The sequence below is a fragment of the Gopherus flavomarginatus genome, chromosome 5 (genome assembly GCF_025201925.1).
Source record: "Gopherus flavomarginatus isolate rGopFla2 chromosome 5, rGopFla2.mat.asm, whole genome shotgun sequence".
NCBI lineage: Eukaryota > Metazoa > Chordata > Testudines > Testudinidae > Gopherus > Gopherus flavomarginatus.
Window position 1 is genome coordinate 154,897,862 of NC_066621.1, and position 22,021 is coordinate 154,919,882.

The 22,021-nt window shown below is 48.8% G+C and overlaps 1 protein-coding gene across 4 annotated transcripts in view; it reads right to left on the reverse strand.

The window, feature by feature from the left end:
- The window catches only part of ATL1 (atlastin GTPase 1), a 60,442-nt gene that overhangs the window by 27,549 nt on the left and 10,872 nt on the right, over positions 1-22,021 (reverse strand). For 3 of the 4 annotated variants that reach the window (XM_050954699.1, XM_050954698.1, XM_050954696.1), the window contains 5 exons: positions 10,009-10,256; positions 8,625-8,759; positions 7,001-7,105; positions 5,219-5,269; positions 2,777-2,833 (listed from right to left, as the gene is read on the reverse strand). In XM_050954699.1, the coding sequence (XP_050810656.1) occupies positions 2,777-2,833; positions 5,219-5,269; positions 7,001-7,105; positions 8,625-8,759; positions 10,009-10,256 (596 nt within the window). The remainder of the gene's footprint in view (positions 1-2,776; positions 2,834-5,218; positions 5,270-7,000; positions 7,106-8,624; positions 8,760-10,008; positions 10,257-22,021) is intronic. The other variant, XM_050954697.1, reaches the window with a different exon arrangement.

Below are 22,021 nucleotides of genomic sequence, written 5' to 3' on the forward strand. Positions count from 1 at the left end.
CTCTGTAGCAAGACCCATTTTCACAAGTAGGTTACACACACTCTGACTCCAATTCAGAAGTCATTGTATGTTTGCAGCACGGTGGCCGAGGCGCCCCAGCTTCCCTTACTTTGTTGCACCTCAAGCCAGCCCAAGCTGTACACCAAGAGTGACACCTTTCCCAGGGGCAGCAAGGCAGTCAGGCATCTCCGAGTAAGCAGGGCCTCAAGGGTTTTCTCAGCTACCACTTCATTCTTGCCTGTATGTCCTTACATACGCTGATTCCCACAGCTTCACACACCGATTCCTACATTTTAAGGCCAGAAGGGGCCCCTGTAACCCAGTCTGACCATCTATGTACCCCAGGCCACAGAACCTCCCTCAGGGCCTTCAGAAAGACCAACAATTTCAAAATGATGGGGAATCTCCCACATCCCTAGGTTAAGCTGTTCCAATGGTTAATTTACCCTCAGGCCACGTCCAGACTAGGTATTAAAATCGATTTTAGATATGCAACTTCAGCTACGGGAATAATGTAGCTGAAGTCGAATTTCTAAAATCGAGGTACTCACCCGTCTGGACGGCGCGGCATCGATGTCCGCGGCTGTCCGTGTCGATTCCGGAACTCCGTTCGGGTTGATGGAGTTCCGGAATCGATGTAAGTGCGCTCGGGGATCGATACATCGCGTCCAGACTAGACGCGATATATCGATCCCCGAGCAATCGATTTTAACCCGCCGATGCCGCGGGTTAGTCTGGACGTGCGCTTAGTATTAAAAATAAATAAATTAAACTTTGCACCTTATTTTTAGTCATACTTTGTCTAGCATCAGCTTCCAGCCATTAGATCTAATTATGTTTTTTAATGCTAGATTGAAGAGCCATTTACTATCAGAAATCTCTCTCCATATAGGTACTTGTAAACCATGATCAACTCCCTTCTTAATTGTCTCTTGGAGGAACTAAACAGATGCAGCTTGTGAAGTCTCTCACTGCAAGGCAGGTTTTCCAGACTTTCAGTCATTTTTGTTGCTCCTTTCTGAACCCTTTCCAATATTTCAACATCCTTTTTGAAGTGTGGACACTGGAACTTACCGGACACTGTCTCCAGGAACACCCCCACTAATGCTGTATTCAGAGGTAACACCAGCTCCTTACTCCTGATTCATGTCCCCTGCTTACACACCCACGAAAGCTCATGCTCCAAAATGTCTGTTAGTCTATAAGGTGCCACAGGATTCTTTTCTGCTTCTTACATAAAGCATCACATGGGGAGTTTGTGTTCAGTTCATTATCTACCATTACTCTTAAATCCTTTTCAACATCACTACATTCCAGGATGCTGTGTCTCATCTGGGTTATCTACCTTAGCTGTTCCTAGCTGCATGTCCTGGAATTTGGCTACATTAAAATGCAGGTTGTTCAAACGAACCTATCTTACCAACTGACCCCCCATCCTTATTTATCTCTCCCCACCAATTTGTGTGTTGTCTGCAAATTTTACCAGTAGTCAATTTCTGTTTTCTTCCAGATCATTCATTGATGAAGATATTGAATAGCACTGGGCCAAGAATCCCTCCCTGCTGAGCCCACTAGAAACAACCCCATAGGATGATATTCCCTATTTACAATTACTTTTTGTGATCTGTCAGCGAACCAGTTTTAAGCCAGTTAATAGGCACTAGCCTTATTTTGTATAGCACTAATTTTTTTCAATGAGAATGGCTCGTGGGACTAAGTCAATGCCTTACAGAACTGAGCCTATTATGTCAAAACAGTGGTACCCTTTGCTGGGCTCCTAAATCCCACCCTCTGTCCTATGCCCCAGTCCACGTCATTCTGCGCCCACCTCTAATGCTACAAAAATCTGCTCCCACCTCCTGCACCGCTTTCCAACCACACAAGTGAGTCAACTGATGTGCTCACCCAGAGCAGGAACCAAAGGAGTACGGCAGTATGAATGACTTTGCTCAAAGACAAAGAGAGACTGGGTAGGCTGCAGATTTAAGGAACTGCTAAGCAACCGCCTCATTATTAGCATCTGCAGCAGCTGCTTGATGGATCAGCTTCTCCACCCCCGCCTCACCTGCTTTTGATTTATTCATTCACGTTTGCTTCCAGTTGGAGCGGGCCTGTGAAAGCAGGTAATCCTCTCACTGCGCCATTCACTCCTCTGGCATCTCTTGCCAGCTAAGGAGGCTAAAGACACATCCTCCGACGTGCTCCATTTGAAGTGCATGTTTTATTTCGAGTGGGCAATGGAAGTACAAATAAAACTGTTCTTACCTGTGAAAAGAATCGCCTTTAAATTGATCTTTTCCATAGATCTACCCTCTTGGTCATTGGGAGGAATGTTTATTAAATTTAAGGCCCCTTGTTCTGCATAGCAGCAGAAATTCCACTGGACCCAAGGGACAGCGCGGAAGTGGGTTACATTCTATACCTAGTGAGTGTTCTGATCCCACCCGTGTGCTATGCTGTGCTGTCAGTGACGTGCCGTCTGCCTGAGACCCAGCCTGCCTTGTCCAGAATGATGACAGTGCCCAGGGGCCTGCAGGTTGGGGAGACTTTAATGGGGAAAACAGAGAGATCTTGAACTTTGCTAGAGAGCAGGGGAACAAGACACCTTTCCTTTGTGCTCTGCTCAGCAAAGGTCTCACAGTGCCTTGATTTCTTCGGGTTTCCTCTCTCCCCATATCGCAAACAGCAGTGACACCTGCTGGCGAGGCCAAAAGGTTCCTATCAAAGCTAATCTGTGCTAGAGAATAACCTTAGCCGTGGAGGTCATGTTACTCACCTGGAAAGGTTTCAGGAAGGTTTCCTCCATGGCCAGCCTGCCGTATTCCGTAAAGAGCTAAAACGAGGAGCAAAACAAGGAGGGGAACTCTTAGTTTCAGAGTCTATCGTGCAGTACAGCTGGTCTTGTGCCATGCAAGGGCTAGCGTCACTATTTGGTTTCTAGGTTTGTGCCGTTTCCAGGGCTATAGCTAAGGTCTGCTTGGTTGTGCACGTTCAGCTCACAGTTTGCAGGTATATTAAGCTGCTGTTAATACACCGCTACCTCGCTATAACGCCACCCGATATAACACGAATTTGGATATAACGCGGTAAAGCAGCGCTCCGGGGGGCGGGGCTGTGCGCTTGGGTGGATCAAAGCAAGTTCAGTATAACACGGTTTCATCTATAACGCAGTAAGATTTTTTGGCTCCCCAGGACAGCGTTATATCGAGGTAGAGGTACATCAGCTGTTCTTAGTCTTGACATACACGATCTCCGTACAGAATTCTTGGTTGCCAAATAAGTGCGGGGGGGTTAATGTATAAATGGATTGAGTCTTCTGCTCGTTTGTGCACTGGCATCCCCCAGTGCTTCCCATGCGACACCAAACTGCCACCAGCCTGGAGCCTTTGACCATTTGAACACTGAAGGAAATGGGATTAAGAAACAGGTATTTGCCTTGAGAGGACTGAATGCTGCAGCCTGGGCTCCAAACGTCCACTGACAAAAGACAGTGGGGTAGCCCCTAACATCTCACTCAGGTTTCAGTTTGGATTTTTTTTTTTTTTTGGCATATCTGCTAGATTGGGAGGTTCTCCAACCTTTGGCCTATTTCTTTTCAACAGAGGCAAAATCTACTACATCCCAAGTCCCTAAAAATGGATCCACATGCTAAAAAACCCAACCCCAAATGTTATTTCAAAATGAGTGAGTGTTTTGGGAGGGGGTGTGTTTTTTTAAATATCAGCAGATATTTACCCTGTAACCTGGGCTGGCCAAAACAATGCAGAAACCATCCTGTGGGAAAAACGGAGTTGTTCTAGGCTGATTTTTGCTTTTCTTTCTCTGCCCCCTCACCTAGTTTTTCAATAAGAAAATCCAAGCACACCAAACTACCCAAAGACTTCATCAGAGGATGGATGGGGCAGCCGTTACCAAAACACTCCATTCATTACATGCCCCTAGACAACCAGGGCCACATGCCCAAAGTTTAATCAGCCCAGCAGCATTTGTGCCACCACTAGGGATCCCAGTTTCTGAAGTTATAACACCAGTATCCATCCTCCTCTTTGGGTTCTTTCAATGCCTAGAAGAATCTGCACCCAACGCTACGTAAACTGTACGACTGTTGTCAACGTTCCACTCATTATGGGCAAGACTGTGGAGGTGGTGCCCCATCATCTGCACTAGAGCTACTCAGAGGAGTAAGGGCGCTACAATTTGCTCCTATGAGACTTTCCTGGATTAATCTTTGTCTCGCTCTCAACACGTTGATCTCACCAGTGCTAACTGCTCTCAGGTGCAATGGTGAAGGGTGGCACTATAAAACCCTAAGGCAGATAGTTAACTGTTAAACATTGGATATCTGAACAACAGACGCCCTTAATTCCCTCAGACCAAGGGATTAATAACTAACACAGCTGGTTGCTAGAAGTTGCCAATAAGTAGCTGCAGGATGAGCAGAACAATCCAGTACAGACCACACGTAGCAAGGTCTAGGGGGCGGGGGCGCTCACGTGCCCCAGATAGCTTTGTGCCCTGTTTATTGAAAGCCAGCTGGAATTATCTCAGGCCCCATGTCAGAAGAAGACTGAGCTGAGGAAATTGGCCTCCACTTCCTTGGAACTGATTTTTACAGAGAAATCCAAAGCCACATGCCCTCCTGAGTTCAGCAGCAAAAGGCTGGAGGAACAGGTATTCACAGAGCTAGAGGGCGGGAAATGCGCCGCTTTGCCAATGCAGAAGCACATCGTGACCACAGGGCTGGATTCAAACAGCCCCCCTGGTCTTTTGTTGCCTTGTTTTATCTCCAGCCCTGAGTCTGTGCCCCGGTTTGCCCTCCACACACACCATCCGACAAGCTACAAAAGAGGCTGGGTCAGAAATCTAAGCCTCCTTGCTGACCCAGCCAGGGCCTGCTCCTGTTCCCACTGAGACAATGGGAGTTCGGCCATTGACTTCTATGCTAGATGGACCAGGTCCAAAGTAGATGGGCTTAAACAGCTTAGAGGAAACAGGTTCCACCCCCTTCGTGACTGTTCCTAACTGCCCATTCACTGCAGAACAATAACCTCTACACCAGATGAGAGCCCGTTGTTTATTTACTTAAATGCATGTTTCCAGTGCAGAAGGCAAGCAGGCCAAAAGGAGGAGTTTTAGGACAAGCACCACCAATGAAAGCATGACAGATTAACGCCCCTCTTCTGACTCCCCCGCTCCGCCAAGAGCACCAGGAAGTTACCTGTAAGTGCTGGAGATCATCTTCTTGAACGTTCTGGGATAAGTTGTATACCTGTATTTAAAAGGAAATGTTTAGGGGACTTAAAATGTCCTGCCCTTCGGATACAGCATTTTCAATGGCCTTTCAATTAGCCACATTCTGACTCAAAACCAATTTTACATTATTTATTTGTATTACAGAAGTGGCCAGAGTCGAGGCCCGTCAGGGTGGGGCCCCGTTGTGCAAGGCACTGTACAGACACAGTACAAGACTGTCCCTGTCCCAGCGAGTGACCCGTCCAGCAGGTGCTCCTAGAGCCAACACACAGGAGAACAGGTGCTAGCCTACTGTTTGTGTCTCACACACACACATCCCCTACCTCTCTGCTCTGGACAATGCACCAGCAGGCTGCCATAGGCTGGGGCCCCAGGACATGTGGGCCAGGCACTTCGGTGAGTCTTTTTTCCTATTACTTGGAGCAGGAGCAGCTGAAGCTCCCTAAAAGTGGGGGCCACCGGCACCTGAACCACGGCCCTGCCCCCGCGTGCCACCCCTTCCACCAATATCCTGCCCCTGAGCTCCCACTCCTTCTCCCCAAGCCCCCCGCCCTCATGCCGCCCCGTCCCCCAAGGCCCTCCCCTTGCATCTTCCCCCCAAAACTCCATCCCCCACTTGCTTCTCTCCTCCCCCACCACTGCTCACCGTTACGGCTGGTAAAAAGTGATGGGGCCATGGCCCCCTGCCCTCCCCTCCCAGTTCTGGCACCCCTGACCTGGGGTGTTAAACTTGGCATCATTTTGGCTAGCACTGTCCTCCCACCTCTGACTGGTCTCCTGCAGGACCCCCGGGGTAGTGCCCATCTGCACAGGCAGGCTGGCTGGGTGCTAGACCAGGGAGCCTCTGGCAGCCTATGCAGAGATGTGTCACGATATGATAAACACCATCAGCTCACGGGAGCCGACATATGGCTGCTTCCCTGAACCATCCCTGCTCAGCCCCTCCACATTAACGGGGGAGATTATGTGGCCACCCGCTGTTGTTCCTGCCAGTGGGCCTGGCCCTGTGGTGCCCTGAGTCAGATATGGAGCGCCCCAGGCACCTGACAGACTTCAGCCAGGTCCATCTGGGACTGGAGCACGTCTCGATCAGCCCATCCTTGGGGAAACGGACTCCTTCCCAGTGCCAAGGGCGGCCCTGTCTTCAGGGTCAAAATGGCGAGGAGCCTACTTGAATTCTGGCCCACAGTCTGCAAGGTGCACTGGGAGCTCCCAGGATGAGCAGGGCTATACACAGGGACGTGTGCAGGAATTTAAAATTGACCCCCTTTTGGAGGGGCGCGTTCTGTGCCCCTGCTGAGGCCCAGTGCCGGAGGAGCTCACTCTAACCGCATTATTCCTGTCGCTGTAGTCCCAGGGCGGGAGGAGCTGTCAGCTCCCGCCACAGCCTTGGGGCCGGAGAAGTTCTGTGCCCCCAATGATTATTGGGGGGGCCCAGGCCCCTGCTTGCCTGCCCTTGTGCACTCCCCTGGCTATCCAATACAAGAGACAGTTGTTCTTAATATCTAGAGGAGGGTTCCTATAGCTGCAGTACAGAACAGTTCCAGCAAAGAGACACCATCAAGAATTTCCTCACATCCTCCTCCAGTCATGTGCCCACAACTGCCCCATCAATGGGGCTGTCAGTGGGTCTCAGATCCCCTAGAAGTCAATGACTAGCGGTAGAGTTAAGCCAATAGCTGCAGTTTTTTCAAATCCCCACCCACCATCCTTCAGCAAATGACGCACAGATTCATCACCGTACTACCTGGATTGAGCTGATCATAGTGCTAAGGGCAAACACGGTGGCTGAATCCCGCAGAGTCGACTGGCTGTCAAACGTCCCCTGCGTGTCCATCAGTAGCACGGCAACCTGCAGAGCGGAGCGGTCAGAATTAGTGCTCTGCACCCAATGGAGCTTTTCAATCAAATCGCTCTCCAGTCCCAAACCGTGGTGGAGAAAACCAAAATATGACCACACCATCTTGCTGGCTGTCTCACTACACACACCTCGGGCTTGGAAGAAATGAAGCACACTGGAATGGAGAGGGAAACACAATCCCCAGCGACCTCTGATCTCCTGATGATTCCAGGTTATGAAGAGAACACAACTAACTAAGCTTCATTAATTCCAGCCCAGAGATGGATGGGCCTTCATTTTGGGAGGAACTTTTTTAAACCATTTCCTGTAGCCATGGATGTGTTGTCTTAATGATCTCATTCATTTCATATCTCAGGAGCCAAATATGGTAGCATATCCATACACAATTTAGGATCCAATCCAATGCCCACAGACGCTTCCCACTGTCTTCTCTGGGTGTTGGCTTGGGCCTCTAGTGAGTCAAAATGTGCCCTTCTCCAGCCAGTCCTACAAGAGAGCAGCAGTATTCTGCTAGGGACCTGGACCCAAGAATCATAAGAACAGCCATACTGGGTCAGACCGACAATGGCCAATGCCAGGTGCCACAGAGGGAATTAACAGAACAGGTAAAAATCAAGTGATTCATCCCATCGCCCATTCCCAGCTTCTGGCAAACAGAAGCTAGGGACACCATTCCTGCCCATCCTGGCTAATAGCTATTGATGGACCTGTCCTCCATGAACTTATCTAGTTCTTTTTTGAACATTGTTATAGTCTTGGCCTTCACAACATCCTCTGGCAAGGAGTTCCACAGGTTGACTGCATTGTGTGAAGAAATACCACCTTTTGTTTGTTTTAAACCTGCTGTGTATTAATTTCGTTGGTGACTCCCAGTTCTGGTGTTATGAGAAGAAGTAAATTACAATGCTTCCTTATACTTATACCCCCTGATACTTAACACTTCCTTATTTACTTTCTCCACACCAGTCCTGATTTCATAGACCTCTATCATATCCTCCCTTCGTTGTCTCTTTTCCAAGCTGAAAAGTCCCTGTTTAATTAATCTCTCCTCATACGGAAGCTGTTCCATACCCCTAATCATTTTTGTTGCCCTTTTCTGAATCTTTTCCAATGCCAATATATCTTTTCTGAGATGGGGCCACTACATCTGCATGCAGTATTCAAGATGTGGATGTATATAGAGGCAAGAGGATATTTTCTGTCTTATTATCTATCCCTTTCTTAATGATTCCCAACATTCTGTTCACTTTTTTGATCAGTCATGGGACTCCTGAAAGCAGTAGAGATATAGCGAGTAATAGAGATGGTTCTTGCTCTTTGGATAGAGACTTAGATATTATAGTAATGGTGCATTAGAATTTGCTGAAATCTAAGGCATATGGCATCAAAGACCATCTAAAGGGATGCTTATCTAGGAAAAAACGGAGTATCCATGTTAGAGCTCAGGGTAGGGGAACCCAAAGGCAGCCCCCGAACAAAGGGATGTGCTGCCACCGGACACCCTGCATACCTTTTTACCGTCTGGTTTGTCCACAAGAAAGAGTTCACTCCATATCTGAATGCCAGTCGTCTCCCGCTCAGACCCTCCTCGCCACGAGAAGCCCGTCAGCGGTTCATTGTAATCGCCGAGCCAGTCAATGGTTTCCTGGGAGTGGGGAGAAAATGGATCACCACAGCCCGCGCCCTTGGGTTCTTCTCTCACCTGTGCTGCCTCCATCCCACGGTTACTCACACCAGAGGTTTCCTAGCAGGAAGCAAAGACTTCACAGCCTCCCCATTCAGTTCTTTTGATCAGCTGGACATGAAGAGGCATCTGAAGGTTGGGCCCAAATCCAGGAGTCCCTCCCCAGTCACTGTGACAAAGCGGTGGCCATCAAGGATTGCATGCTTGCTGCTGATCCATGCCATGTCCAGTCGGAACCCAGACTGGGAAGAACTCAGATCCACCTGTTCCAAAATCACAGGCCCCTGACACCTGAGCTAACAAAGACTCTCCAACAGCAGTATGGTACGGACAGCATGCCCCTGAGCAGCACTGATTCTGTCTAGCAGAGGGCAGTGGTACACTAACACCATAGCAAGTATACAACAGGACTTGTGAAAACTAAGGGCCAGATTCTCCATGACGCCCCATTCGAGGTCAGGCACAATGGAGCTGCAGGGAGCCAGCTATGGATCCCTGCTCAAGGACCAGCCGACCCCGAAGGAATTTAGAACAGCTGAGGTGCTGCTCTAACTTACACCATTCCTCCTTGGGCTCATGGTGATGGCTGTGCCCTTCCCCTACTCGCAGTCCCCTCCCCCAGACCCATCTTCCAGGAGGTCCTCCTTGCTCTACTCTCCTGCCCAACAGGCTGTGTCCCCCTGCTCAGATCCCTAAAGGCTCGCACTACCAAGGCAAGAGTACGGAGAAAGTGGAAGTTGGCACAGGGCCGGGCAGCCTGAGATCCCTTGGCAGCCGCCAGCGGAGGGCAATGCCGCACAGCGTTCTCTGCTCACAGCAATACAGCAAAGCTTGAGGCCCTGCCGGCTGCATGAAAGGAACCTTCACTGCCCGTCAGGGAGCATGCACTGGGATTGCACCAGCCCTCTAGATAGGGAGGAGTACCAGCCTTCCAGAAAAATGCCTTATCGGCTGGGAGCCCAGACTACCATGAAGCTCAGATCTGGATAATGATCTGAATCCAGACTCCCGCACTGTCACAGGGAATTCAAATCCCAGTGGGAGCCCATTACAGAGGGCGGCCCAAGTGCCCCCAAAGTGAATCCAGGCCTCTGGCTCAGACCCCTCTCCAGTTTGCATGGGAGGGAGGTATCATATCAGAGCAATGAGAAACCCTGCACAGTGAGACACACCAAGACTCCAGGACAACACAAGGAGGCGTTACTTGTACCTTGTTGTACATGTATCTCAGCATGAAGTCCATCAGGAACGATTTTCCTTTCCTGAAAGCTCCAGCGACAGACACAGCAACTACCTCTTTATCTCTCACGGCCTCTGAGAGCAGGATGCGGTTCAGCGCGGCCTCATCCAGCTCAAAGGAATGGTCATCTTTAACAATGAGCACCTGGACTGGCCCCGGCTTCTTCACAGCCGCTTCCTCTTCAGAGCTCCACTCGTAATTCTTTTCTGAAAAGCCACCTTGTAAAAATAAATAAATAAATAAAACCCCAAGAGCTGGTAGTAACATGTTCAGAAATTAAACTGTGTTTCATTGGCTATAATTAGGGACCTACCAAATTCACGGTCCATTTTGTCAATTTCATGGTGATAGAATTTAAAAAATCATAAATTTCATGATTGCAGCTATTTAAATCTGAAATTTCACAGTGTTGTAATTGTAGGGGTCCTGACCCAAAAAGGAGTTGGGGGGTGGGGGAGGCGCATTGTTATAAGTAGGGTGACCAGTCAGCAAGTGTGAAAAATCGGGACAGAGGGTGGTGGGTAATAGGAGTCTATATAAGAAAAAGACCCAAAAATTGGGACTGTCCCTATAAAATCAGGATATCTGGTCATCCTAGCTGTAAGGGAGGTTGCAGAACTGCTACCCTTACTTCTGCGCTGCTGCTGGTGGTGGCACGGCCTTCAGAGCTGGGCAGCTGGAGAGCGGCAGTTGCTGGCTAGGAGCTCAGTTCTGAAGGCAGAGCTGCCGCCAGCAGCAGCACAGAAGTAAGGGTGGCATGGTGTGGTATTGCCAACCTTACTTATCCACTGCCGCTGGCAGGGTGCTGCCTTCAGAGCTGGGTGCCTGGCCGACAGCTGCCGCTCTCCAGTTGCCCAGCTCTGAAGGCTGTGCAGAAATAAGGGTGGCAATACTGCAACCCCCCTAAAATAACCTTGTGACCCCCCTGCAAGTCCCATTTGACCAGGACCCCCAATTTGAGAAACGCTGGTCTCCCCTATGAAATCTGTATAGTATTGGGTAAAAGCACCCAAAAGACCAGATTTCACGGGGGGGAGACCAGATTTCACAGTCCGTGACACGTTTTTCATGGCGGTGGATTTGGTAGGGCCCTAGCTATAAAAGATGCCAGGATGGGGCCAATACACTTTTGCCAGGCTTGCCAAACACCACTCCTGAAATCTCCTCCGGTACCGTTAGGAACACAGCTGCTCAGACATGATGTAAATACTGATCAAAGCCACCCAGTGCTGCTCTTCTGTAATGAAATTCAGCCCTGGGCAGAATGCCCTTGGCAAAGCACATGCATCACTTCAGTCCCTGTGGTGGGGGTGTATTACACCCTTAAGGGACAGACTGGGTTTAATCAAGGAGCATCCTGCCCTGCTCTGGGAGCTGGGCTATATACTGGAAAAGGAAGCTGAGAAAGGGAGAGGGAACCAGCAGCCACTAGCCTGACCTGGCTCCTAAAGACTTGGTTTCTTCTGACTATAAATTTGGCGGCTCTGGTTCAAGGCTCTGAGGTAAAAGCCTTATTATGACCTGGATTAGGTGGCTCCTTTCCCAACCTGATGATTATGGGAACAGGAGGAAGCCTAGAAATAGGAACTCTGCCAGCCGGGGTCGGTTTCGAGGTCTTCTTAAAGGGAACACGTTTTTTGTTAGTGTGGATTTTGGTCTCTCCCTTCTCAGATCCTGGACACTCTCACTTCGGCCTCTGAAAGAGCAGGACTTACGTGGTGCACGGGCCTTGTGTATAGAGGTGAATTTCATCTGTACTGCCGAGCTCTGAGCACCAGCCAGCCTTGCAACATTGCACCATCCTTCTCGGGTTAACAACCCACTGGAGAGATGGAGAATTGATAAGACCAGTAGTGCTGCAGCCGAGACGCTCAACAGCAGCCACGGGCACTCACCGTTTCTGGGCAGGCTTGATAAATGGCAGCACGCCAACTACACCATCCCCATGAGTCTCCAAAACAATGGCATTAAGATAATAAAAGCTTTTAACGTTCAGCTCGGGATGCTTTGCACATGCCCAGCGGTTATGGGGAAGACAGCACCATCAGGACAGCCATCCGCAGAGAACACGGCCATGGCGAGATGGAGCTTATTGGCCACTCCTCTTTCACCATCCACAGGCTGCTCTTCACAGAAAGAAATCTGGGGTGATTGCCACAGCCCTCCGCTCACCTCCAGCCATGTAAATTCTCCTGGATAGCAGGGAAGGACCCTGTGAGCCAAATGTCCTTCCAGACCTCTCTGAGAAGTTTGCAGTTAAGGTTGTATGGGCTGTTCTAATGCCCTTGCGTCAAGAATTTGAAACATGGTGGCCTAAAGTTAGGCTCCTTGTCCCCGCTTAGGCACCTATAAAAATGGCCTGATTTTGAAAAGTGCTCAGCTCCCATTGATTTCAAAGGAAAGGAACTACATTCTACACACGCTTAAAGATGGTCTGGAAAAGGCAAAAAAAAATCTTCTTGTGCTTTTTTATAAAGATGGCCTAAAAGGCTGTCTTGTTTCCACCCCCCCCACACTTCTTTTGTGCCTTCGGTATAAATAAAAAATAAATAAATGACTGCCTTGAAAGAAGTACTGCAGAACAGGATCTGGGGGTTGTAGGGGGTCACAAACTAAATATGAGTCAACAATGGAACACTGTTGCAAAAAAAGCAAACATCATTCTGGGCTGTATTAGCAGGAATGTTGTTAGCAAGACACAAGAAGTAATTCTTCCGCTCTACTCTGCGCTGAAATGGGCTCAGCTGGAGTATTGTGTCCAGTTCTGGACACAGGGCTTTGGGAAAGATGTGGACAAATTGGAGAAAGTCCAAAGAGGAGCAACAAAAATGATTAAAGATCTAGAAAACATGACCTCTGAGGGAAGATTGAAAAAATTGGGTTTGTTTAGTCTAGAGAAGAGAAGACTGAGGAGGGACATGATAACAGTCATCAAGTACATAAACAGGGCCGGCTTTAGGCCAATTCCCCCGATTCCCCAGAATCGGGCCCAGCGCCTAAGAGGGCCCCCCACGCCTTAGGCGCCTTTTTAATTTTTAAAATTTTTTTACTCACCCGGCGACGGTCTGGGTCTTTGGAGGCATTTCAGCGGTGAGGGGTCCATGGCAGGGGGAGTGCGGAGCGAGGGAAGGACCCCCCACCACTGAAGTGCCGCCAAAGACCCAGACCACCGCTGGGTATTCGAATCGGGCCCCGCAGTTCCTAAAGCCGGCCATGTACGTAAAAGGTTGTTATAAAGACGAGGGTGATAAATTGTTCTCCTTAACCACTCAGGACAAGACAAGGAGTAATGGGCTTATCTTGCAGCAAGGCAGATTCAGGTAAAACATTACGAAAAGCTTCCTAACTGTCAAAGTGGTTAAGCACTGGAATAAATTGCCTAGGGAGGTTATGGAAGCCTGTCACTGGAGGTTTTTAAGAGCAGGTTAGAGAAACACCTGTCAGGGATGGTCTAAACCATGTTTTGAGGATTTCAGTAACTCAGCCAGAGGCTAGGGGTCTATTTCAGGAGTGAGTGAGGTTCTGTGGTCTGCAATGTGCAGGTCAGACTAGATGATCATGATGGTCCCTTCTGACCTTAAAATCAGTTAGTCCAATTAAGTGCTGCCTGAGACCTTTAAAATTCCTCCTCTGGTGACACAGAGGAGTGAGAGACGAGCTGCCGCAAAGCTAGTGTTAGAGAGGAGATAGGCTTCTCCAGGGTGAGAGGCTGTTCTACTCCCTACAGAGGAAACAACCAAAACTGAGTGCCTGTTATGGGGAATGACTGACATTCCGGGACCAATAACAGGACAACACTCCCCAAAGAGGGGGCCAGAAACGGTTCCCCCTCTTTGGTTTGTGAATGTGTTTCTTTTGTTTGGTAGAGGAGCGCTCCTTGGGCCTGCGGCAGGCCTACCTTGATAAAGTTGATAAATAAACCCAGAGGGGGAGACAACCACTCTCCGGAGTGGGGCTAATTTACTCCAGGCCCTGTCACACCAGAGGGGGAAGTGCTAAGCCCAATGACAGAGGAGGTGCCTTGCCACGGAAGCTGCAGCTCAGACAACTGACTGACCTTGTCAGTAACTGGCCCAGAGTTACAGATTGTGAGACCCCAAGCTGACGAGGAATGAGCTGCCTCCCCTTCCAGTCCTGGGGGTACTGGGTGACATATTTCCCCTTGTCCTATCCTACCGCTGGAATAGGGATTGGGCCCAAAGTATTTCTTCCTACCTTGAGTACAACTGCTAGAAAGAGGGTGGTGAGTAGCTTTCCGCTGTTGAAATTCCCACAGATAATTGCAACTTGTTGCTATGGGTTTCATACGGCAGCTAGGGCCTGGAACAAGGAAACTGTGTATAACTGGGCTATGGTTCTTGGTTTCCAGTAGAAACCAGCAGAGTCCAGATGAAGCATTCTAAACAGGGATTTCCTCTAGGGTCCCCTGATCCAGGAGCTGTGAACGGGGAAGATCAGGCAGTCACTTGCCCCCAGGAAACACCTAGAGAAGTGTGCAGAGCTTTCCTTGGCATATCTTCTGAACAGCAGGGACACAGAAAAGTCTCTGCTAAGGTGCGAAGAGCTGCCTGGCTTGATTTTCCATTGTCCTGTAGATATGAGTATAGAAAGGAGATTATATCAGGTACTTCTCTGTGCAAATTTCAGCTGTAACACACTGTTCCTATCACCTAAAAGATAAAACTGTAAGTACTTCCTTGTTTATTGTGAACCCTAGAGAACTCCCATCACCTGTTCGCTGGAGGATACTGGTTATTTACCAGATCAGTGAGTCAAATGTTATTTTGTAGGCTGGTTTTTTTGTTGCTAGAAATCATGCTTTTTTAACTAATCTTTTTGGCATAGACCAGTTTCCAGGACCTCATAGATCAACCGACACAAAATTCATTTCTGGCAGTAACAGACACAGAAAGGAAAGAGAGTTGAATTTCCCTAATGGCACTTTTATTTTTGCTGCTGTTCAAGATAAACTCTTCTCTCTGTGCTACGGGTCAGCCTCTCGCTGGCCACCCTTGCAACTGCGTCACTTGTCAAGCTGTTCATTAATCAACTGCCAGGACTTACTTCCCCTTTCTTGTTAATATTCTAATTACCGTTGATGTGACTAAAACAAGCTCCTCCGAAGCAAGGTGGTAGTCAGGCCTAATTTCTCAAAGGGTCACTTAATGTGGGAAGATGAAGGAGATGAGACTTAAGCAGAGTCATATTTATGATGTCATCTGAGAGATGCAGCCTGCAAGCAAGATATCTGGTTCCCCTAATCAGCCCACAGAATTATTGTAAATCTAAGGGAAAAAATAAGATCCATTTTCAGTTGTGTTAGGAACTTCTACAAATTAAAATAAACTAAAATGCAATATGCTCCGTATTCCTCCGAAATGCTGATACACAGCTGCAAATGCAGTGTCTGCAGATGAGAGAACTAGATAAATTATATATCGCTGTGGCAAAAGCTTGGCATATGCATGCAGCTATGAGAGATCATACTATAGAAATGGGGCTTTGGAAAGCAGTCAAACATAATCAATTCAGCACTGTTTGTTTCTTTGGAAAGAGCCTCGCCCTGCAGTCCATACTGACAGGAACAGTCTCAATAGAGATCGGTCCCGTGAGTAAAGGTTCCAAGGTCAGGCTCTTAGAAAACCAATTTGTGCATGTCTGCTCTGCAAGCGCTACTCACAGGCGTGCTTGCCTGCATGACTAAGCCCTTCCTCACAGAAGTAAGAGTTTTCAGGACTGGGCCTTCTGCCTTTGGAACCTAATTAGCAAAATTTGAGGTCGGCCCATGGATTGAACCATGGAAATAAGCAAAAGTGGGGGAAAAACCTTTAGTGAACCACTTCATCAGTCTGTCTTTATTCCTCTGAACTCAACCATGTGCTTCCTGCTGCTCGTCATGCAGGGTCTATCACAGATGGGGACTAGTCTGAATCCTGCCCAGTTCAATAGCGATGATGGTTGGGAGTCCTCTTTGAAACTGTCTTTATCCAGACAGTCTACATTGCAAAACCACCACTGGGTTACTAAAAATGACCTCACCAGACAAGCCTAAAACTGAATGGTCACAGGGAACAAAATTAAACTCTTCCCCCTAGATGTGATCCCTCTAAGAGCCTTCTGGGAAGGACTTTGGGCTCTAGGACAGGGAGTCTGGCCTTTACAAATGACATTAACCAAGGGCTCTTACTCAAACATGGTATAGCCCCATTTTAACCGCACGTGTTGTTGTACTCAGCCCTGCTGCCGCTGCCCGTGTTCCACTCACTCTGCTCATGCTGAACGAACACAAAACAAGCCAACCAGTCAGCTACTGTGAGTCCTCAAGGGCTTGGAAGAGGCAGCTTCGTTCTGAGTATATGGCAGAGCTGAGTGGCAGCAGAAATCTCATGTCTTGTTCCTCGAAGGATGCTTGCCCAGACTCCTGCATTTTAGCAGCCTGGTTGGAAGTTTAAGCAAAATGGTGAAAATGAAGCATAATGTGGGGGGAGGAGGGAGAGAAGGGGATTTTCTAGCATAATGGAGTGTATTGATCCTGCTCCAAGTGTTGAGTAGATGAAAGACCACAGCAGCATCTCTTAAGTTCAGGAGTTGTCAAGGGTGTGTGATCTGGACAGCTGAGGTGCTCAGTTCCCTCAGGGAGGGGGATGCATTGAGGTGGTCATGAAGGTCGGAAAGGACTGGCTGGTAAACCTCTCTTTTTGACAGTCTCAAGCTTTGGTTGCACAAAGCCTTCCTGCTTGGTTTTCATTCCACGTCCTGGTTGAAGGAGGCCTTCGAAGTTTTGTTTAAACCCCTGAGGGTGGGTCTGACAGGGTGGCTTGCCCCCTGGGCTGGAGAGCATGGGATGAGGCCAACCCTGATTAAAGATGAGCCCCACCTTAGTAGGATCAGGAAATTCCCTATAAAGGGCAGCCGGTGGCTGTGGAAAGTGGAGGATTGCCACAAAAATGGGGGCCTACAGACCAGTTGCTCTTACATCCTGTCTGGGTAAAATCAGGGCAAGAATGGTGAGTGAATGATTGGCTGCCTGTTTGTAAACAATGGCATTCTAGGTGCAGAGTGATCCCAGAAGAGGAAGATGCACCATCGGCTGTACTGTAAAACTGGAAACTGAAATACAAGAAGTATGAGACACAAAGTTTTCTAGATACTGAAAAAACATATGACATGCCATGGAGGGAAGGCTTACTGTACAAAGTAGGTACAATATGGATAAGAGGGAAAATGTATGGATAGATTAGAGACTTTTTGAGTACAATGACCATACAAGATGGGAAAGTTATGCCAAATATGTATAGTATTAAAAATGGCACACTTCAGGGAAGTGTTATCAGCAGGGCCAGCTCTAGGTTTTTTGCCGCCCCAAGCAAAAAAAATGTTGGCTGCTCCCCACGGTCCCACCCCAGCCCTGCGTTCCCCCCGCACCTCCCTGCTGCCCCAGCCCTGGGCTCTCCCCCCACCCGCACCCCCTGCCGCCCCAACCCTGGGCTCTCCCCCTACCCCACCTGCACCCCCTGCCACCCCAGCCCTGGGCTCCCCTCGACCAGTGCTGACTCCACCCACTCCCCCCTCGCCTCCAGCCAGTCTGGCGCTGGCAGGGTCAGGGTAAGCAGCAAGGCTCCCACGCCGTGCCTCAGCCCAGGGTCCCTCCAGCCAGGGCTCCTACCTCCAGGACCAGCTGGGACCCGGGAGGGCAGAGCTGGGGGAACCACCCAGCAGAGGGCTGGGGAGCCAGGCAGGGCAGCCCCAGAGAGAGCGGAGCCCCAGAAAGCGGGACACAGGCCCTGCATGAGGGCACCCGGGAACCAGTCTCCTCTATAGCTCCACTGCTGATACTGCTCCTGGCCACCCTGCCACAGTCCCTGGATGGCTCGGGCCACTTTGCCCAGCCCCAGCTGCGGCCCTGGGGGGCAGCTGCCCTGCGGCACCTGCAAGCGGATCTATGAGCGGCCCCAGCCCTAGTGTCGCCACTCAGAGCCCGCCAGGCCATAAGGTGAGGGCACTGCTCCCCAGCGTGAACCGCAGCGGCCCCAGGGCACCCCCCGTGCAGGACATACTGCTGCTGCCAGGGCCAGCTCTAGGCTTTTGCTGCCCCAAGCGAAAAAAAAAAAAAAGGATGGCCGGAATGCTGTCCCTGAAAATGTGCCACCTCAAGCACGTGCTTGATTTGCTGGTGCCTGGAGCCGGCCCTGGTTATCATTCCAACCTTCCTTAACATTATGATAAATAATCTTCCAAAACAAATAAGTGCTGGGTAAGTGCCACTCTGTTGGCAGGTGATTGTGCTCTGTGGATTAGGAGCAGGAATACTGGCGTGGCAAAAAAGAGAATCAAGAAAGCATTACAAGTGACTTCAGATTGGGAGAATGCTGGGGGTTTCAAGTTCTCCATTACTAAAATCAAAAGAACAGACCTTTACAAAAGGGAAACTAGGCACTGACTTTGTGGGTGCTCTGGGGCTGGAGCTCCCACAGGGAAAAAATGGTGGGTGCTGAGCACCCACCAGCATCCCCCTTATCAGCACCTCCCCCACCCTCCCAGTGCCTCCCGCCCACCGGTGGCCCCATGGATCAGTGCCTCCCTCTCTCTCCCCGTGCCTCCAGCCCACCATAATCAGCTGTTTCACGGCATTCAGGAGGCTCTGCGGGAGAAGGGGAAGGAGCAAGGATGAGGCGCGCTCGGGAGAGGGGGCAGACCTAGGCAAGAAGAAGTGGGGATGGGGGTGGAGTCGGGGTGGGAAGAGGCAGGCCAGGGGTGGAGCGGGGGTGGGAAGAGGCAGGGCAGGGTGGGGCCTTGGAGGAAGGGGTGGAGTGGGGGGCGTGGCCTGGGGTAGAGCTAGGGGGGTCGAGTGCCCCCCTGGCACTTTGTAAAGTCAGAGCCTGTGAACAGGAAAGCTACAAAAGGATGTAAACTGCATCTGTATGGAGAACAAAGATGTAAGCGGAGCTCTACCCTAACATCTGGTGGTGAATTGTGATGAGTTGTGGACAAGAACTTCAGGGGCTGACCTTGTTTGCATAGGCACACCCACCCTGCCTAGCATGAGCCCAAATGGTCACTTTGGCTGCTGTTGGATCCTCAGTTTCTCTGTTATTGGGGCAGGAAGAATAAAGGGTTGTTACCCTGATTATGTGAATCAAGGACAATGAAACTGTTTTATGACAGAGGGACTCACCATCAACTAAGTAGCACTCTCTAGACAAGGGACATGGGTTCCAAAACCCAGTGAATTGAGAGAGAGGGGCTAGGAGTAGGTATTTGTACTTGATAGTATGGGAATTAATACATCTAAAAGGATATCTGGTTCTGTAGCTGTCATGAGAGCTAAGCTAGTAGCAATAATTAAACTGGACCTAGGCTGGATCACTAGTCATGGTGGTCAGTTTTTCAGGTTTAGTATCAGAACTTATAGCAATAAAAAAGGGTGTCTCTGTATGCTAAGGTGATTGAATCAATTAAATTAAATTTCAAATAACAGAGTTAGTACTGATGGGTATACATTAGGAAGGGTCCCTGGATCATTGGATTGGCCCAGGGGTGGGGGTGGGGAGCTGGAATTCATGGCATCATCCCCTGACCCATAGAAGCTCCTCCCCTTGTTCTCTGCATGATTTGGGGCAGGGGGGTGGGAGTGGCACATGGAAGCAGCTACGTTCTACTGTGTCATCCTCTGCTGAGCTCACAGACACCCCCCACTTCCCCTTTCGGGTGGAGAAGGTCCTGCTGCAAGGCCCTGCTCACTTGGACTTTTTTGTTACGGCATTGACTGCTTGGGCTATAGGGGCCACACCCCAAATGGAAGGAGCACACAGGTAAGAAATAGCCCAGAGCAGTGGACTTAAGACTCTCTGAAGGGAGGGCCCTGCTGGTGTTGCTTCCCACAGGGCCTTGGATGGGACCCAGTGGAGATGGAGGATCTGGGGGTTCCCCTACCATTTCCCCTTTAATGGCAAAGGCCCTGATGTGGGTGGAAGCCAAAACAGGCCTGGCCTAAGGCTGGGAACCAGGCATCTCTACTGCTCTGACAGAGAGACAAGGGCCTGGAGGTCAGGTGTGCTAGCTGCTAGACTGCCTGGTCCATCAAGAGCCCACTTGCAATATTTGGTGTTTTTCTTAAAGCTGCTGCTGCTGGAATCGAGAGACTGCCTGTGAATCTCAGCTTTCTTTCTGCAGGGGGGAGGGAGGAGTAGGTTTCTATCCATCGCTGTTGCAGGGAAATGCTTGAACATGTGTCCTGAATGCTCCCCTAAAGGGTCAGAAGGTGAAGAAAAAGAACTCAATATTTATTACTTTGGCTTAAAAGACCATAAAACTTTTTAATGGTGATTTTTGAAAGCTGGGGTCAGCATTTGAGACACCTTGAAGGGGACTAATTTTCAGTGGGCGGGTGCTCAACACTTTCTGAAAATCAAACCTTGTTAAGTATCAGAGGGGTAGCCGTGTTAGTCTGAATCTCTAAAAAGCAACAAAGAGTCCTGTGGTACCTTATAGACTAACAGACGTATTGGAGCACACGTCTGATTAAGTGGGTATTCACCCACAAAAGCTCATGCTCCAATATGTCTGTTAGTCTATAAGGTGCCACAGGACTCTTTGTTGCTTTTTACAGACCCTGTTAAGGGCTCTCAAAATCACAAGTCCGTGTCCATTTGGAAAATCTTGGCCATGAAGCCTGAACCTGCCTGCCCCTTTCATAGTTATAAACACTGAATTATTTCAATATGGGCCTTTCTTATTCCAGTGGACCACAATATAAAGCATGCAGGACTGAATCCTTTATATATGTTCCAATCTGGGTTGGTTTTTTTAAAATTTATTTGTTTAATGAGTGCATTATAAGCCTCTACCAGCAGTGATTTCTAATGACTTTACCCTAGTGGCAGGCAGCACTGCTGAACGTATGCAAATGAAAACTACAAAAGATTTCAAAAGAAGGATGTGTAACCTCTGTAACACTCAAATCAAGCTTGCTGAGTTTTACAGAACCAATTAGGGCTCAGACTAGCAGTCCTTATTTAGACACAACCAGGGATTGTATTCTGTTACTTAAAGAAAAAATCTGTATGTTATTTATATATACAGCACTTTCTTAAGGGTGAAATTCACCCTACAGCAGACAGTAATTGTGAGGTCTATCCACCACTTAACACTATATGCTCAAGTAACCCATAAGCTTTATCTTGGCCCTCTGCCCAGGGTAAATTTTACCCTTAGCAAAAGCATTATGTTGAGATGGTGTGGTCAGGGGTACACGTATGTTACAGGAAGCTAGCTTTGACAGCAAATGAGAGGCAATTCTTTTGGAGTCTGCACAATTGGTTTCCTAAAATTGTTCTTTAATCTCTTAAATGAAAAGATTTTTACCAAGAGACAAGAAGGGAAGGTTTATACCAAGCAGTTAGCTAGGGAATTATCAGTCATGACAAAGAGGAGCTAACTAGCACAAAGTTTATGCTATTTAAAAATCATGTGCTTTTTTTTTTTAGTACATCTAAGCACATTTTAAACACAGCCAGAAGCTTTCAGCAGAGCCCCAGTCTTCTGCATTACAGCTGGGCTAAAGAAACTAGCACTGGAGGAGCCATTACAAAGAGTGATATGACTACACAATATTGCAGCCACTCACACAGTCAAAGAATATCATGAGGGCAGGGGACAGGTCACAGTTTTTATTGCTTAAATGTATATTTTTATTTCAGGGACCTTCTTTTAATAAAAAGCACCAGCATTTAACAGTCTAAGTTATGCCAGCAATATCCGCAGCCAAGGCTGAGTGTGCACGAAATCATAGTGTAGGAATATACCAACTTCTGTGGGTCTCTTAGGCTGTGATTTTGATCTATCGCTGTAATGCAGCAAAAGATGACTGATCTAGGGTGACCAGATGTCCCAGTTTTATAGGGACAGTCCTGATATTTGGGGCTTTTTCTTACATAGGCTTATTATCCCCCACCTTCTGTCCTGATTTTTCACACTTGCTGGC